The following is a 19,138-nucleotide window of genomic DNA, read 5'->3' as shown; positions in this document are numbered from 1 at the left end:
TTTCTTATCACTATTCTGTATTTAACAATCAATTTAATATTGAATTAGCTGGGTTTTTTCCCATGAAAACTGCGAAAATGGGCTGTCAAATGTATTTTCGTTCTTAGAAGAAAAGGTTGTTTTTTCTCCGGAATGTATATATTTTTATATTATAAAGTGTAGGTTATTAACAGTACTTATAATTATCAATAGAAATCCACTGAGGAAGAAGCTCGCACTTCTGCACCATAATGCAAATGGAGTAAAAAAGATAGCCTTGGCAAGGAATTGTGCAATTTCCACTATTTTCCAAATAAATCAGAGCAACTCTATAAAACTAATTCATAATCATTTAATAGTGTACCCTCAATGTTCATTTCAATCCATTTTTTTTAACATGCTATGAAACTTCCAATAAAGAATTCAGTCTTACTTTCTGTGCATTATAAATAACGTAATTTTTACTTTATGAGAACTGCCATGCTGTAGTAGTCAGAAGCTGATTGCTAGTCAGGATGGAGCATGCATGAATATGTAGTGTCAGGGCTCACATTCAATACACTCCGAGCTGAAATAGCAATTAGCTTCTGAATAAAAACACTTTTGAATAGCTTATGATTTTCCAGGAAATCATAAGCATCTGACAGTGTTCTAAACACTCAGTGACTATATATATGTATACACGGGGATACTGCCCAAAAACCCCTTCCAGGCTGCACATTCTCCCAGTGATATGTATTTTCAGGCACTTACAGACTCCAAGCACCTATACTTGCATTGGAAAGGAGGCATGCCTGCACTTTTCAGTGAGCTGAAACACTTCCACAGGCAGAATAACACCCCCCTGTAGGCAGCATGTGCTCTGGCATAATGAGCAGCCGGTATTGTAGCTTTTCTGCAATCTCACAACCCTGCAAGATCTCCAGCTTGTCCATAACTAGATTGAGTGCTGCCCTGCGTCAGTCCAAATGCAATGCCACTAAAGTTACTACTTCTGTCTCACCGCTTCTGCTGACAGCTCTGAACTGACATGATTACCTATTGATTTGTAAATACGACCTAGGTCGTATACCAGTGTGTAGTCACTCTCATACTTAAAACATGTGGTTGCAGAGGAAAGTAGATGAGCTGAGTTCATAAACTGTGTTGTTTGTGTATTTTTTGTGCATTATTGTTGAGGTTGAATCCGTGGAAGTGGCTTGGGGGCTACCTGGATTCCAGCTGTGATTCAATGGAGTCCTCAAAGGTCAAAACGTTAAGAACCACTGCTCTAATGCATAGTGGGACCTGAAAACACATTTTTATTAGCCATTTTTTTCTCAATGAAAAGCAGCCTATATGAGCATTACTTGCCATAAAATTGCAAATGGAGTGATAGAGTGCGTCCAAAATAATTTGAGTCAAATGGGTAACAATCATAGGGATTCCGCAGGGGCTGAACGCTCTAATCTTCTGAACATGTACAAGTACTAAAGACAAATAAGATGCTGACTAACATGGAGTCCCTGTGGTTTGTAGTGCCTATTAGTTTCTGAGTGGAGTGTAAGTATGAATACTTTCGGTTAAATTAGGCATTGTTTCCACAGGTAAAAACTATTGAGAAAACTCAATGATGTCCCTTTTTAATTACTTGCATATAAACATTGAAGCTTGCTGAAGTCCTATATTGCATACATTTTATATTGCATACATTTTTGCGCCAGGACAAGCCCTGGAGAACAAGTTATTTACATTCAGTAATGCTCTTTCTGGTGGATATTTTACCTTACCACAGATTCCTCACTTTGGAATATACCCAAGGTGCAAGGCTGGAGCTGGAGAATTTTGTAACAGTGGGCCCGTGTGCTGCTAGCTGGCGTGCAGCTCCGTGTTGGCTCCATACCACCCCGGTATGGACCAGGGCAGGGCCCACACGTTGAGGCAGGACCTACGTGAAGGCTGTGATTTTGTGTAGAGTTTGGTGACATGCAACTTTGCCTGCGGTCTAAAATCACCTTCAAGTGTATGGGGGCGTACTTATCACAAGCGTTCAACTGGTGATCTGAGCCCAGGCTCCAAAATCCCACCTTGTGCGGATCTTTGGCCAAAATCTGCTTTCTGCAGGTGCTCCATGGCTTGAATTCTGTTGTTTTCCGAGAGGACATCATTTCCTAGCACACTGTGGAAAAGTTTAGGGGTCTTCAGAAAACTGATACAGCAGGGAGCGGAGTTCCCAGATCTGTGTTGGAAGACACCAAAAGAAAGGAATTGGCATCATTGCATAGGGCTGGCACTTATATGCGTCTCTGCTCTGCAGGGCGGTATGGAGCGAATTCAGATCTTCACAACACCACCTAGCAGTATGTGGAAGTACTGCTACAAAATTATCTGGATTCAGTGTGGCATCTGAAGAATGTTCTAAGGTAAAGAATTAACGGTCAAACTTATGCATCAGAAATGGCACTTTGTTGGCTGCTTAACCAATACGGAATAGATGTCAAGTATAAGGTTGAAAAAACTGACCTGTCCGACACATTTGTAAAGATGAGCACAACTAATTTTGTATGGCTCATTTGACTTAAGCAAACAACAGTATGGTGATCAATAATGTGTCCTTTCCATTTCATATTTTACTAGCAGCAAAAAAGGTGCTAAATGGATTTTGTTTCATTTGTATGCTCTCTGTTGAACCAAATGCACGAATAAAAGTAATTCTGAGGAAAACAATGTGACCAGAAGACAGTACATTTCCTTGGCATTTTGACTGATAATGTAACATTGATGGCCCTTCCTCCCCCCCTCCTAATAAAAGTAGGATTTCTGTAACAAAGGGTTGGAAGCTCTAGTTGTTTAACTTGCCAAATGGTAACGAAACAATGGAGATACAATATCCTTTTTTTGCGACCAGCACTGGGCACAGAACAAGCAAAAGAAGGCTCAAAACAATGGGCACAATGGATGAACAGACTTCAAACCCGACTGAATGGTTAGATGCTGAAGAAATACCTCATGCTTCTTTCATGGCTAAAACTTAGCTCAGTATTGGCCATGAATAATGAGTGAGGTGTGGCACTAGAGCAAGATGCACCCATCTGTAACCATCTTTAGTTTGCGTGGCAGATGGTCATCAGTGGATGGCTGTAGAAAGAGGAGTGGAATACTTTATTAAAGCAAATTAGGCCTTTGTGTTTAGCTCTGTATCTTCAGTAAATACATTTTTGGAGTTCAGAGTGTGTCCATGTGCTGAACTCAAATAACCCCTTTCCTTCCGAAGCATTTTAAGCAACATTAAGAAAATACTGGGAACCGTTTTGGAGTTAAAGACTAAGCCTTAATCTGCCAGTCCTCTGTAATCTGGGAGACAAAACTCTAGTAGTTTGATGATGCCAGATGGTACCAGTTGGAATTTTGTTAATTAGCATGTAGAACTTCTTTCGTTTTTATGAGGAATGCATACAGTCCAATGCCCGAAATCCTATATGCTGTAAGTAAATCCAGCTGATGCTTTTTATTACTAGAATGCCCACCAAGGAGTTTGGGAGAGCCCAATTTCAAATCAGTAGTGTCTGTAGGAAGCATCTTGAAATCTTCTGTGCCCCGTTATGTCCCTTAGCCTATGTATCTTCATTTACTGCATTTGCCCATATACTTTGAAAAAATGTATTGCAAAAGTACCCTTTTACCTATTTTAAAAAAAAAATAATTTGTGGGAGAGAACTCCCATAAACTCCCCTTGCACTGGTCAGGCTTGTTTGCTACACTTGCTCACGCTGCAGAGTAGGAACGCTGGCATTAACAATTATGCCAAGGGTGATTAAGATTCCCAGTACGGCCCTGGCAGGAAGGCAAATGAGTGCACGGGAGAGGTAGGATTAGGAATGGACCATGACCTAAATCCTACTCTGCTCTGTTTCTGTAAACTTCTTTGGCGAGTCTTCGATGTTTTGGCTTCCTGAGGAAAGATACCCTCTAAAAATGAATTAAGAGTAGATTTGAACAAAGCAGTTTCTAAATTATTTATACAACACCAAATTATTTTTCAAGTGCCTGTGTTTAACCTGAAACCGTACCTTGTTAAAGTGGTCCCCAATGACTTCCCATATTCTCGACCACTGCAGTCTGATACGGCCCATGTTGTAATACGATATCTCCACAATTTTCTGCAAGCTGAACATGCGGGGATGCGTAGGAGAAAGCAGTTCATCCATTGATACAGCACAGAGCCAACGGACAAAGTCAACTAAAAGAGTAAGATAGATTTGACAGTTTTCCATGAAGTCCTTAAAGGGAGAGTTGCAGAGCAGCACAAAGATAAATACCTACCAATAGCATTCCCATCCAGTCGTATGGAGCCTGTGAATATTCTGAAAAGTGGAAAGTGAAAAATTCAGAAAACAAATTATAACAAACAACATTCTTATACGAAGCAGTTTATTTATGCGAACTGTGGTGCAATTTTCTGTGCTGGGAGACATTTTGTTTGTCATAAGAACCAATATGGAACAGAAACTGGGAAAGTCATATCATGGGAACACTTACAAGCTTACCAGATCAATGTTCAAGGTAGTTTCCATTTACACCCTGAATACATAAAAATACTGATAATACTGTTAAATGCTCAGAAGGTGTTTTTTATTCCACATAAATTAAGAGACCAAGAAGCCATTTGTTTTGACTTCTTGTGTGAACCTATCCAGTAGTAGGGATCCACAAAAACATGAAAATTCCTCTCGGGTCTCTTGCTGCACTGCTATAATGGCACAGCCCCACTGCTGCTCTATCCTGGTCAGCCTCTCTGAAAGGGGAGCCCATTCTGTGCACTGCTGTGAGCCGCTCATCACTTTTCACCCACATCCGTCTCAAAGTATACTGAAGCACCAGAATCATTCTCCTGCATTTACAAGATGTCTATGGATGACTTTTAGTTGGCAAACAGACTACTGATCATGTCCTGCATGGTCCTGAAGGGCTTTGTCTAATGTTCATGTCTAACACAAGATGGTGACTACAAATGGGAAACCAAGCATGTAGCTCTTGGCTCCAGTAAAGGAAAACACTGCTGCTGTGGAAACACTGGTAGATGACTGGTATACCTGACCTCCGAAGATTTGCTGCAACCACTGCCATCACCTTCGTAAACACCTGAGGGGCACTGCACTGATGAGGCTGAACACTAATAATGCTCCTGGTCGACCTTGAAGAGCAGGCAACACCTGTGGGACTGTAGGAGTGGAATATGAAAATAATCATCCTGCAGGTACAAAGCTATCATCCAGTCTCCTGGATCCAGAGCAGATAGAACCTGGACCAGTGTGACCATTTTGAATTTGCCCTTTTACGAGAAAGAGTTGGGAGAGCAAAGACCTAACATAGGATGAAGGCCTCAGTCCTTCTGCCGCACCAGTAAATAAGGAACAACCTTGGGTTTTGACTTTAAAGGCAGCAAGGCCAAGTCAATATATAGTTGCCACAACAAAAGTACTGCCAATGCTGCACTAGATATGAAAAAATACTTTGAATCATGGACTGAACAAAACAGTTCCACTATAAACCACTTTTTCCGTTTGAATTAATCAACAATTCAACTCAATCATACTGTGGGACATTAATTGTGCCACAGTATGGCTTCGCTGTGGGCTAATCGCACAATTAATAACCCATTTGTTTTCAAACTACCACCATTAGGCTGCAAACAAGTCGTCGATAGCCCTCCTCTTCTCAAAAAAATTGTCAAACTGTCATTGTATATTTGTCTCAAATGTCCCACAGTATGATTGAGTAGTATGGATGTATGGTATGATTGATTTTTGTATGCCAGTAGCTGTGTCGTGTTTATTGATGTAGGCAATGTAAATATTAATGTTGTATTGTTTTTTCTACTATTTTTTCTAAATTTGCTCTGTATAAATAAAACCGTGCTTAAAAATGAGGTAATGAAGCACTGAACCCTAATAAATTGTTGATTAATTCAAACGGAAAAAGTGGTTTATAGTGGAACTGTTTTGTTCAGTCCATGATTCAAAGTATTTTTTCATATCTAGTGCAGCATTGGCAGTACTTTTGTTGTGGCACCAGTAAATAAGAGCAATAACATCCAATCCCTATTTCTGATGCGGAGAACCTCTCTATAGCTCCTCTGGACAGAAAAAGCCTGGACATTCTGGTGCACAATGGGCACAGGGTCTTCCGAAAGTTGCTCTGGTGTAGGTGAAAGGTGCGGCAGGTCAGACAGGAATGGCCATGTGCCTCCAAGAGCACACTAAAGCAGTTTGGAAGATAAAGAGGGAGGAGCATGGGAATGGGCAGTATGCTGTCCCAAACGTTGTTAGTTGGACCCCTACCTCAGCCTTGTAAGGGCTGGGGGTCTGTTTCTGAGGAGGTCGGCTTAGGTTTTGTCTTTAGGCCAAAACCCTTATGAAACGGTTGAAATGGCTCAGCATACTACCGCATGGGAACAGAAAAGCCTAGGGAATGTGATGCGGTTATGCTTTATTTAAGAGATGAGTGCTGTCAAATGGCATTTCCATTCATGATGCTTGGACGTCACCCAAAAATCTATGAATCTCACCGAGTGGCGCTGAAGCACCACACTGGTATGAACTGCCCTGCCTAAGCAATCAGTAGTGTCCAGCCCAAAATTAAGAAGTACTTCCCTGCAGCTTGGCCATCTTGAATGACTGGTCTAAATTGATACGAAATTCGTAAAAGACTATTAGCAAGATCTTGCTGACCGTATTCCACAGTACATGCAAGTATCTTCCTAAGAGGCAGCTGGCTCTGACAAAATGAAAGGTGTGATTATAGAAGAATATATTAGTCTTCCAAAAGCATCAATATGTTTGGATTGCCTGTCGGGGGAGTTGTAGGAAACAAGTTTGGGTTCAGGCTGCTTGTCGACACCTGGACAACCAGGCTTTCAGTTGTAACATGCTGAAAAAGAAAAGACAGGGTCTCCTGTAGCCAGTCTCTGACATGTAACCACTTGCTTATTTACCTGCTGGTAAGAGCAAGATTGCGCCCAGGTGCCCATTAATGTGTCCCTGAGAACTCTGTTAAAAGGGAGAAGCAATTCTGTAGGTGTCAGCGCATTAGTATTGACATAAATGGATGGTAGCTATAGGCCCAAACTTTGGCTGCATACCAGAAGACCATAGCAAAGGAGGATATGAGACTGATTTGTCCATTGAGGGACTGGAGCCAGTAATAATACTGGGCCTCATCCCCATCATATCCATTGTGATCTCCTAGGTTAAGCTGGCTTTGATTAGAGCCTGCTCCAAACAAGATTTGGAGAGCTTGTGGGGGACCCACCGGAAGGGTTAGCACCCTGTCTCAGTCAGAAAGAGGTTGGACATGTTGTGTTGGGACTGGCTTTTGACACAACTCAAGCTTAGATCATGTCATATTCTGTTCATAGTCAGATAAAACAACTGGTACTTACTCCAGCGCTGGTGGCGTCAGGGCTGGCATCGGTCTGGTATGGCTCCACATGGTTCGTGGCATCGGGTTTGAAATCAGGATGGGATTCGGCCCTGGAGATGGGACGGACACCGTAGTGGGTCTGAGAGGAACAGACGGCAAGCCAAATAGAGGCCTTTTAGAATCTTTGGGGCAGGAAGGTGCACCATTGAGAGCCAAAAGGGTGTAAAAAATCAAAAACATGGTCTCTTTAAAAGCATCCATGTGTTGCAATGTCACAGATGGACCTGGGGATTTGTGGTGCATCGGGATGAGTTGGGTAAATAGGTACGTTGGGAGGAGACTGGCATCACAAGATCAAGAGGCCCCCTGACAGCCCTGCAAATTCTCTGCTGGATTTTTGGGGGACTTTGACTTACCTGAGGATTTCGGGTGTGAGAAAGACCTTTCTCGGGAAAGGCCTTGAGAGTGGGACCAAGAAATACACGCCTTCTATCAGTGTTCTGCGACGTAACGCTTGACGTATTCCTTTGCACACCGTAAAACATTTATTTTAGAAGAAAAAGCCAAGGTAAAGGTTTGGAAGCAAGCTCTGGTTCTGTGTTCGAAGGTATAGAGAGAAAGGAAATGATGTCCGTGTGCAGGAGTGGCAATGGCATCAGGCTCCGGCATCACTTCAATCTTCAAGTGATACAGAACATTTGTCTCGTCTTATAAGATATCTATTGTGTAGCACACAACAAGAGATTCTCAAGCTGTAAGCTTCACCATTGATGTCTGTGAATAATCTGTTTTAGTAAAGGGACGACCCCACAGAGAAAAATGCAAGAACAGTGAACAGAAGGCAAGACTTGGAGAAGAAAGCAGATTTTAGGATTGTTCCAAGCTCCTACAAGACACGAGATCAACAATGTTGGCTCCCCTAATAGCAACACTAAACTCTGGTCTTGATAACTAAACATGATGTTACCACCACTGTTGAGACTACAGCACTCATAGTACAACCCACCTTACCCCATAAGAAATTCCCTTTTGCACCTAATGAAATGTCTTTACTGCAGAATAGTCTACTTTAAAAAGTCAAGAGAGACTCCTAGAACACAATCTAACATGAATTATCAACAAGTAAACACAGACCTCCATTTATCAATTTATTATTATACTCTGAAGCTGCCACTGAAGTACTACACTGCATATGATGACAACTTCTTCTAGGGGCTCTAACTGACTTAAATCAAATTTAATTTTTCGAATCTGCTACTGGTCAATGGACATTATCCATGTGGATAGTGTACCTCGACCATGGGAGCAACATAACCATACCAAATGCAACTTCACAAATGTAATTTATCTGAGAAGATGTTCCTGTGGCCAGAAAAAGCTAAATCAGGACATGCGAACACCAAAGCAGCATTTGATGTCATTGGAAAAACACAAAAATGACTGCTCACTTTCTAACAATAGGCCATTCTGAAAACGACTTAGTACAGACCAGTATTAAAAAAGGACCACATAGCACAAATATATCACACAAAAAAAGTTACTAGAGAGTGAACCACATTAGGTCGACCGATTGAAAACACATGTGACAGGATTAAATGATGACATCCCTTCAGATCATGTAAATTCTATGTAAACAATGCATCTAACTGTCAAGGGATAATCTGTGATCAGTACCGCAGTAGTCTGTATTTATGTGGGATAAGGAGTCAGTAACCCACTAAAGTTTTTCCTTTAGGTACAGGAACAACAGCAACTATACAGATCCGATGTAAAAGAGTATATAACACTATTCTACAAGGATATACTTTGACATATGATCTGAATTTGTTTATTTTATGACACAAAAGGTAATTGAATGGCACTGCAAAATCTCTGTCTACTGTATCTGACGGGACCAGTAACTAAAGCATTAGCGATGGAACACCTTTGCCATGTCAGCCACACGGGATGGAAATCCATCAAGATCTGCAATACACTGCTGCATGCCTGCACAGGACAACTATAACCTATATTACTCATGATTCCCCCAATGACACGTGTATCATGTGACATAAGATGTTGCGCATGCACGTGCCTGCTTGGGCACACTCACAGAGACTGGAGAATCTCCCCATGCATACAAAGGACCAATAAATGAACTAACATTTGTACAGCCAGGAAACCTGTGTGGCATTATTTTTTCAGTGGCTACACAGTAACCTTAATGCAGTAACTATCTCCCACAATAACAACAGGACCAGGTAAAAACGCTTGGGAGAGGCACTCTATTTGGGTAAGAATAAATACATGAAGGAGTGAAAGTTACTTTTACTCCTTCATGTATTTACTCTTATTGAAGTAGAGAGTGACTACAGGGGCATGTCCTCCAGGTTCTCCTATGAAGCATCACCCAATATAATATTAGGGTGTGTGTCACAAATTTTGCCTGCATGATACAGGTGTAGCTTGAAAATGGAATTGTTTTATTCTGAAAAATGAATGCACAGACCCACCCCCTTGGGGTCTCGGATGTTAAATATATTTTTGCATGTTGTGTGCAGTATTTAAAATATATGTCCGTAACACAAACAAAGAAGCGAAACACATACAACAAACCACCAAAATACATACGTCAAACGATTGAATTCGTAAATGCATCATAAGAAACTAGATGTACTAATTTATTTATTTCAGGAATAATTAACAAGTTACTTACCTTCTGTAATGCTCTTTTTCTGGTAGAGACTATCTAGCTGCATATTTCTCACATACTCAATATTCCCTAGGCATCAGACTGGATCCAGAAACTTTTTCTTAGTACCTTTATGCACTGGAACATGGCATCGTATGGCTCCGAACTTATGCTGTTCTGCTCCGATAGTAATGTGTGGGCTGTAAATAGGTGCCACTCCTGCAAACTGAATCAGTTGCTTTCAAGACTGTCAGTGCTCCCTGAATTGGAGCCCCAAAAATGAATTGGTACATCAGTGTTCTGATTCCTAGACTTGGTATCTTATTAATGGGCAAAGGCCAATCGCAGAAAAGGAAGGATGGGAGGGTCGGTGAGGAATAAGCAGCTAGAGGGACTCTCTACCAGAAAGTGTGTTATGGAATTTAAGTAACTTGTTCTTCTGACAGCGGCTTCTAGCCACAGATTCCTCACATTTTGAACAGATGGCAAAACAGGACCTGATTGGAGGTGGGCTGTGAATGGTCACAAACCAGAAAGTCCTGCACACCGAGTGGGCAAAGTGTCCTTCTCGGCAGACTTGGCTGTCTTGATAATAGTGCTTCGTGAACGTATGGAGGCATGCCCACGTAGCAGCCTGGTATATGTCTAGGAAAGGGACGGGGACTATGTTTAGACAGTGGTAGTAGCTTGGGCGCCTTGCAGAATGAGCACACAGTCCTTACAGAGGTTGCTTTTTAACCAGTGTGTAACAGATCTTAATGTAGAGCATGATCCAGCACGAAATTGTACACTTCTGTACAGCCTTGCCTTTTTCCGCTTCGGTGAACCCCACAAAGATCTGATCATCCACCCAGTGGTCTTTGGTACAACTGATGTAGAAAGTGCTCTTTTGGCATCCAAGCGATGGAGTTTCTCCTCCTCCTCCTAAGAGGGGTGAGGTGAACATAAAACGTGGGCATGATGATGTTTCCCTGATGTGGAAGTGATTCACAACTTTCGACAGAGAAGATGCCCAAGTTCGCAGAAGCGGCTTTTCAGGGAAAAAGGTGGTGGTGTATGGTGGATTAACACACACAGCCTGAAGCTCACTCATATGCTGTGCAGAGATGATAGCAACTAAGAACCCTGTTTTGATAGCAAGGAGCCACTGGGAACAGTTGTGGAGCAGCACGGATGGAGTAAACATCAAATAAGTAAGGACGAGATTGAAGTCCCCTTGAGGCATCACAAAAAGAGAGGGGAAAAACAGATGCTGCAACCTTTTCAAAAACCTTATCACAACTGGTGATTAAACAGGGAAGGTTGACCAGGAAATCACAGGAAGGTCTAAAGATAATCTTTGACCATAGCCAAATCAAGGCCTTGCCAGGCGTGGGACAGAACAAATAAGAGGACATCAGACAAATGGACCTGGAGGGGGTCAATATGGCTGCACCATACCAAACAGCAAACTTGTATCAGAAACAGGCGTATAGTCTTCGTCGGAGAATGTCTGGTTACCAAGGTCACAGCAACTACAGACGGAGGGAGACTGAAGGCATTCAGCTGGCGGCGCCCAATCTCAATGCATAAGAGTGGAGTGTGTGAAGGACTGGATGGAGAACCTGGCCTTACTGCTACAACAGCAGAATCTCCCAGACGGGCTGTCTGATCGAAGGACAGATGCTCGAGCCCAGGAGTTCTGGATACCATACTATCTTTGCACAATCTGGAGCCATTAGGATGACTTGGGCTGGGTCAGTTCTGACCTTCTTGAGATCCTGGGACAGGAGTGGTATCGGCGGAAAGGAGTACAGGCTGAAAGCGTCTGAGAGCACGAGACAACTTCAACCAGCTTAAGTGCTAGCATTGCGTGCTCTAGGTGGTATTGAACAGATCAAGTCAAGATTCTCCCCATTCGCTGAAGAGATCTTGCGCCACCTTTAGGTGTAGCTACCACTTGTGATACACTAGGCGTATATAGCTGAGTTTGTCCATCCATCGTGGCATTCAATGAGCCTGCCAGGTGGTGCACCCCCTCAAGATCCCTTAGTGGTCCAACCATTTTCAGAGGTGCAAGGCCTTCTGACCCAGGGTCTGTGACCACACCTCATCCTGTTTGTTGCCCTACCCCGTGGGGGTGGTATTAACAGTGAGCACCTATACCAGCCTCCTGTTCCCCTTCATGGACAGCAGGAAGGCTTTCGGTGCCAATCGGATGTCCCTCAGCTCCAAAAAACTGATATGGAGCTGGGTCTCTATTGGAGAACAGAGGCCTCTGATCTCCTCCTCTCCCAAGTGGTCTCCCCAGCCCAAAAGTGACGCATCTCACACCACTGTCAACTCTGGGTAGGGAAGGGAGAGCGGTATGCCACTGACCCAATTGCAGTCCAGTAACCACCACTGCAGATATTTCATAATCTCCAATGAAATGTGAACTTGGTCCGAGAGGTCCCCTTGATGTTAGGCCCACTGGGACTTAAGATCCCACTGAGGAGACTGCATTTGCCACCTGGCATGCTCGGCCAGCAGGATGCAGGAGGACATCAGTCCCAGGAGCCTCAAAGTTGACCTCATTGAAATCCTGGTCTGAGGTTAAAAGATCAGGACCATAGTCTGAATGTCCTGGACTCCCAGTCTCGGGGATAGGAACAAAACCAGACCAAGCCCAGAATGGCTTAGATGAAGGGGAGAATCTGAGAAGGAGTCAGGTTTGAATTCGGCACACTGATAGTGAACACCAAAGATGACAGGAGGATCGCTGTAGTCTGGAGGAGGTTGATGACGACCTGGGGCGAGCCCGCCTTCAACAGTCATTTGTTGTTAAAGGGGGAAGACTGACACCAATGACCTCAGAAGATGTCCTGCCACCATTGCCATCACTTTAATGTGAAACCAAAGGGGAGCACAGCAAGCTGAAAGGACTCCTGTTCCACCACAATCCGCAGGTAGCACTGATGGGCCAGCAGGACGGATATGTGGATATAGGCGTCTTGCAGTTCTAACACCACCATCCAGTCTCAAGGGTCGAGGGCAAACAAGAGTTGGGTGAGGGTGAACATTTAGAATTTCTCCTTCCTAAGGAAGGTTTTGAGAGTGCACACATCTAAAATAGGCCGAAAGCCTCTGTCCTTTTTGAGCACCAGAAAGCAGAGTGAATAACAACCAAGCCTTACTTCTGGCATAAGCACCCTCTTGACAGTCCCTTTGGCCAAAGAGGCTTCCACTTCTGGCTTCAAAATGGAGAGATGGTCCTCCGTTAATCGCTCCATGGACAGTGGAAGGTGCGACAGGGACAAAAGGAAGGGTAAAGCATAACCTTTGCAGACAATCTGCAGGACTCACTTGTCCGACGTGATGGAAAAAAGACAAGTAAGTCAAGTGATTGATTTATATAGAAAGCTGAGACTACTTTGGGAAGGAACTTTGGGTTTGTTCGGAGCCCTACTTCGTTTCTGTGGAGCTGGAAGAATGGTTCTTCTAAAGTTACTGCCTGAAGATCACTGATACGGCCGAGTAAAGTGACAGCTATTAAAAATGCTACCTACCAAGATAAGTATTGGAGCTGTCAGGAATGTAGTGGTTCAAAGGGTGGCCCAGTGAGCCTTGTTAGAACAATGTTAAGATTCCAAGCTTGTGCAAGTTTGGTTGGATTTACTCATTTAAGTCCTTCCATAAATGCTTTAATGACTGTTATGTTAAATAAAGATATATGTTGTCTGTTTTGTAGATTGGCTGCAAGGTGTAAGCGTGTTGAAGTGTAGGCTTGACCTGAGTTTTGGAGATGCAGGAGATAACAAATGGTTTGTACTGGCTCATCTAGTGGGTTTACTTTTTGACGCTAGCAGTTAAAGACACATTGTTTCCATTTGGCAGCATAGCATATTCTGGTTCTAGGTTTTTGGGCTTTAAGAATATCCATGCACTGCTGTGGTGTTCTTAGATACCTAATTGCTATGACTTCAGAAGCTATATGACAAAGTTAATTTCCTTGGGACTGGGATGTCTGGTTTTGCCATTGTTCTGTGTGAGAAGGTCTGGGTTTAGGGGAAGTTCCTCGTTTGGAACTTGTGAGCGTCCCAGTAGTATGGTGAACCATGGTTGACAAGCCCAGGTTGGAGCTTTTAGTACCAGGGAGAGGGAGGGTTGCTTGATTTTTCTGAACACAAATGGAAGTAGTGGGAGAGGTGGAAAAACATAGGTAAATACCCCTGACCAGTTCATCGATAAAGCATTGCCCTTGCATAGTTGGTGTGGGAATCCGGACGAGAAGTTTGGGCATTTTACGTTTGTGGGGTTGCAAACTGGTCTATTTGTGGAAACCCCAACTTGTGAAAGCATGGTAGGAGGACTTTGGGGTGGATTTCCTATTTGTGGGCTTGTTGTTGCATTCTGCTAAGGAGGTCTGCAACTTGATTGCTCGTCCCTGATATGTGTTCTGCTAGGAGATGAATGTTGTGATGTGCAGCTATGCGCCAGATGGTCTGGGCTAAGTGGGATGAATGTAGAGTGAGTCCCTCCCTGTTTCTGTAGATAGTACATGGTTGTTATGTTGTTCGTCTAGATCAGTACAACATTGTTTATTAGGTGAGTTAGGAACGCTTTCAATGCTAGGTAAACAGCTTGAAACTCTAGGTAATTGATATGGAGATCCTGGTGTTTAGAATCCTATACACCATGAATCGTAAGATTTTGAAAGCGAGCCCCCCAACCTGTCAGAGAAGCATCCGCTGTAAGAATGGCCTGGGGAACTAGGTCTAGAAACGGCCACCCCTTGGACACGTTTGGGGAGTTCCACCACTGCAAAGAGTGGTGTGCGCACCTGTCTATCAACACTTGATTGTGTAGTTGACCCTGTGACTGATTCCATTGACGTGAGAGACCTTCTTGGAGCAGTCTCATTTGTAGGAGGGCATGTGGTATATTTCGATGCACTTGACTGTCCTGATTGTGATTTGAAGCCCGGTTTAAAACTGCTGGGTTAGTGTTTGAATGTTATATATTCTGGCTATATCTGGGTATGCAATCCCCAAGTACGCATATAGTATGGCCCCTAAATACGGTTGAATCTGTAATGGTTGGAGGTGCAATTTTTATACATTGATGGTAAACCCTAGAAAATGTAGTAGGGTGAATGTTTTGTGTATGTTGGTTGCAAACGTGGGAGCTGTTGGCTTTTATAATCCAATTGCCCAAGTAAGGAAATACCTGAATGTTTTCTCTGCGCAGATGTGTCGCTATCACTGCTAGGCACTTTGTGAATACCCGTTGGGCAGTGGTGACTCCGAAAGGAAGCACTATGAATTGATAGTGTTGTCCCTGGAAGACAAACCGTAGGCATTTGCGATGAGCAGGATGGATGGGTATATGAAAGTAGGCATCCTTTAGGTCTAATGCAGACAGGAAGTTGCCTTTTTGTAGCAGTGGTATTACTTCCTGATGGGTGACCTGACCATGTGTAAGTGTTCTGATAGAAGGTAGTGATTTAGGGGCCTGTGGTCGAGAATGGGTCGAAGTGAGCTGTCTTTTTTAGGAATAGAAAGTATAACTCCTGTTCCTTGATGTTGAGGTTGGACTAGCTCTATGGTTCCTTTGAATATGAGAGCTGTTATCTCTTGTTTGAGCAGAACTTGGTGTTGGTTTGGAAAGTTTGTGCTTGCGGGGTGGAATAGTTGTGATGACAGACAGTAACCATGTTGGATAATGTCCAACACCCACTGATCCGTACAAATGTATTGCTGCTATGGGAAGAATTGCTGTAGACCTTCCCGGACGGGTGCTAGATGGTGGGGGGAGAATGTTGAGGGAGTCATTGTTTGGAGGTAGTGTTTGCGGTCCGGGCAGCAGTTTCTTGTCTGCTGCCTTTGAAATCATTTCCTCTTTAAGTACCTCTGTGGAAGCCTCTAGAGGTTGATGTTTGACCTTGGTTTTTATATGAAGACCCTGAGGTGCCTGTTGATGCAGATCTGGCTCCCTTTTTAAAGTTGGAGCGATGAAAGGACCCACAAAAGGAGGGAGATTAGACAGCACCAATTGATTTGCGTACTGTATTTTAATCGTTATCACTGTATCTGATTTTAATAGATATTTGCACTTAGTATTGAACCTCATTGTGTCACCATTTAATTCGCTGTATCACTCACCTAATTGTACCAGGCGTGTTCTACTTCTCCACCACCAAAAGTTTGGCAGTGTGGAGGGAACGAGCGCCACACCCGGAAGACTCCCCCTTCCACTTTCGGTGTGCCACCACCTCCTGCAAGGTTAGCTGTGTAGCTCTCCGCCTCCCCCCCGGTACATAAGGCGATGCACTCAGTCAAGCGCAGCGGACGTGTGCAGCGGGCGCGCCGTCAGCACGCCGGAGTGGCGCCAGAGTCATGCCCGTCTGCGCCCGTCCGCGCCTGGGCCGTGCCGCGTGCCATCCCCCCTGGCCCAACCTCTCCCCACCATATCTACAGCTCCGCGCAATTGCATGCACTTAGACCCTCTCTACTGCTATCACACACTCCCCCTCAATTCTTTCTGTCAGATCACATTTGTGGACCATCCATCTGTAAACTCTGCACACGTCCTCCCCCCAAACAAAGAGTATCTAAACCACTACAGGCGGCTCTCATAAATGCACGCTCCCTCCCAAAACACCATCTTGACATTTTGGAACTTATTTCAGCACACTCTCTGGACATACTGTTTGTCACAGAGACGTGGGGAGACGCGGCAGCTGACCCTGACTTTATGGCGGCTCTTCCACCTGGCTTCTGGGTCAATCGGTTAGACAGACCACTTAAAAAGGGAGGCGGTTTGGCCATTATATACAGAGAACACCTCCGCACTAATACCTCCCCCCTCCCCAACATGGAATGCGAAGCACTCTCGTTTACGATCACCCTCTCTGGCAACCAGTCACTCGCAGGGATTTTAGTCAACCGTCCTCCAGGTTCTCGCCCCAAATTCCTAGCTAACATTAACAGCCTCTTAGAGAATGCTGCTGGGAAATTTAATTTCACTATTCTAGGCGATTTTAATTTCCACCTAGAGACCAAAACTGACACTGACACGATCTTACTCCTGGAAGACATGGCAGCCGCAGGACTTATCCAACTAGTCGTGGCACCCACGCATATTGCAGGGTACACCCTTGACGGGATATTCAGTAACAACACAGACATTGCCTACTCCTCACAATTATCCCTCACCTGGACTGACCACTCAGCGGTACTGTTCCACATTAATTTTAAATCACCCACGGTCCCTCCATCCAAACCCGTGGCACCAGTTACGTCCAGGAACTGGAGAAACATAAATATTCCAGAACTAGCGGCTACTCTTGCAACCGCATTAGACTCTTCTGACACCGATCCAGTCACATCCTCCAGTAACTATCTTACTCACCTTAATACTGCAATAAATTATCAGACACCACTGAAAACAACCTATCCAAACCGTACCTCCACGTCAGCACCTTGGTTCTCCGAAAACCTGCGCCTGCAGAGACAATTCTGCAGGAATTTAGAAAGAAACTTGCGCAAACATTACAACCCCACTGACCAAATCACATACAAAAACGCGCTTACTAAATACAAACAGCAGCTAGCCACTGAGAAAAGCAGTTATTATGTTACCCAGATCACCTCAGCAGTAAATTCCACCAGAAAGCTCTTTCAGGTGGTCAACCATCTGGCCAACCCTCCCGCCCCACCTGAAAACACCTCACAAGAACTTTGCAATTCTCTGGCAGACTTTTTTACTGATAAAGTCACCTCCATATTCTCTGCATTCACCCCTCAAACCATACCCATGGTAAGGACCTCTGTCTCTACCCCTTCCTCCATCACCCGATCTTTTCCACTTTTCCAACCTGTCACACTTGAACAAATCTCCCATCTTATTACAACCATCAAATCAGGCTCACCACTAGACCCATGCCCTCCCTCCATCCTTAACCTCATTCCGGAGGCAATCTCACCAGCCTTAGCCAACATATGCAACAACATGTTCCAAACAGGTATCTACCCAGCAGTGTGGAAAAAAGCAATTATCAGACCCCTGTTAAAAAAACCTTCCCTTGACCCCACTGACCCGGCTAGTTACAGACCTATTGCCTGCCTACCCTTCCCAGCTAAAATCTTCGAGAACCTCATGAACCAACAACTATCACACTACAGTCACACCCACAACCTTCTGGACGATACACAATTTGGCTTTAGGAAAGGCCATGGAACAGAGACGGCACTCATCAAGGCAGCGGATGAGATAAGACACACCATGGACAAGGGAGGAGCGGCAGTCCTGGTGTTGTTGGACTTATCCGCGGCCTTCAACACGGTCGACCATAACATCCTAATCGACCGTGTCGCAGCCATGGGTGTGGTACATAAAGCTAAGGATCTCATCGCCTCATTCTTACACAACCGTTCCCACAATGTCAAACTAGGTTCCTTTCTATCACTTCCCCTTTCCGTTCCCTGCGGTGTACCACAGGGTTCCTCGCTAAGTCCGACCCTCTTTAACATCTATGTGTCGGACTTGGCGAGGGTGATTAAAGAACATGGCATCAGCCTCACTACCTATGCTGATGACACTCAGTTAGTCCTTTCAATACACCAGGACGGAGACAGGGTGGCCACCAATTTCCAAGAGGGAATGTTGGCCATCAGTTCCTGGATGGCGGCCAACTGTCTCAAACTGAATTCCAACAAGACTGAGATCATGACCTTTGGTAAACTGGAGCCCTGTTGGTCCCCTCAGTGGTGGCCAAACAATTTAGGCACTCCTCCCACACCTGTCACTAAAGTGAGAAACCTTGGAGTCATCTTTGATGATCGGCTTCTTTTTAACCATCATGCTAATAATGTTGTCTCGGCCTCTTTCTTCACCCTGAGGAAAATTAAAAAGCTCCTACCCTTCATCCCAACCTCAGCTGCAAAGACCCTAATCACCTCCCTGGTATTTTCAAAAACCGACTACTGTAACTCCCTATTCCTCAACGCCCAGGAAAAGGTGCTTAAAAAACTTCAGTTGGTACAGAATGCCGCAGCCAGGCTTCTGCTTAATATCCCTAAACACAATTCTATCTCCCACTCCATTCGCAAACTCCACTGGCTCCCT

At 44.2% G+C, this 19,138-nt stretch overlaps 1 protein-coding gene across 1 annotated transcript in view; it reads right to left on the bottom strand.

Moving 5' to 3' along the window:
- The window catches only part of ARFGEF1 (ARF guanine nucleotide exchange factor 1), a 1,069,199-nt gene that overhangs the window by 239,897 nt on the left and 810,164 nt on the right, over positions 1–19,138 (bottom strand). The window contains exons 24-25 of the mRNA XM_085605493.1: positions 4,282–4,322; positions 4,029–4,198 (exon numbers count right to left, since the gene is read on the bottom strand). Coding sequence (XP_085461619.1) covers positions 4,029–4,198; positions 4,282–4,322 — 211 coding nt within the window. The remainder of the gene's footprint in view (positions 1–4,028; positions 4,199–4,281; positions 4,323–19,138) is intronic.

This window comes from Triturus cristatus, chromosome 5_1 (assembly GCF_964204655.1).
Source record: "Triturus cristatus chromosome 5_1, aTriCri1.1, whole genome shotgun sequence".
Taxonomy (NCBI): domain Eukaryota; kingdom Metazoa; phylum Chordata; class Amphibia; order Caudata; family Salamandridae; genus Triturus; species Triturus cristatus.
This window is presented reverse-complemented; position numbering and strand designations above follow the sequence as displayed.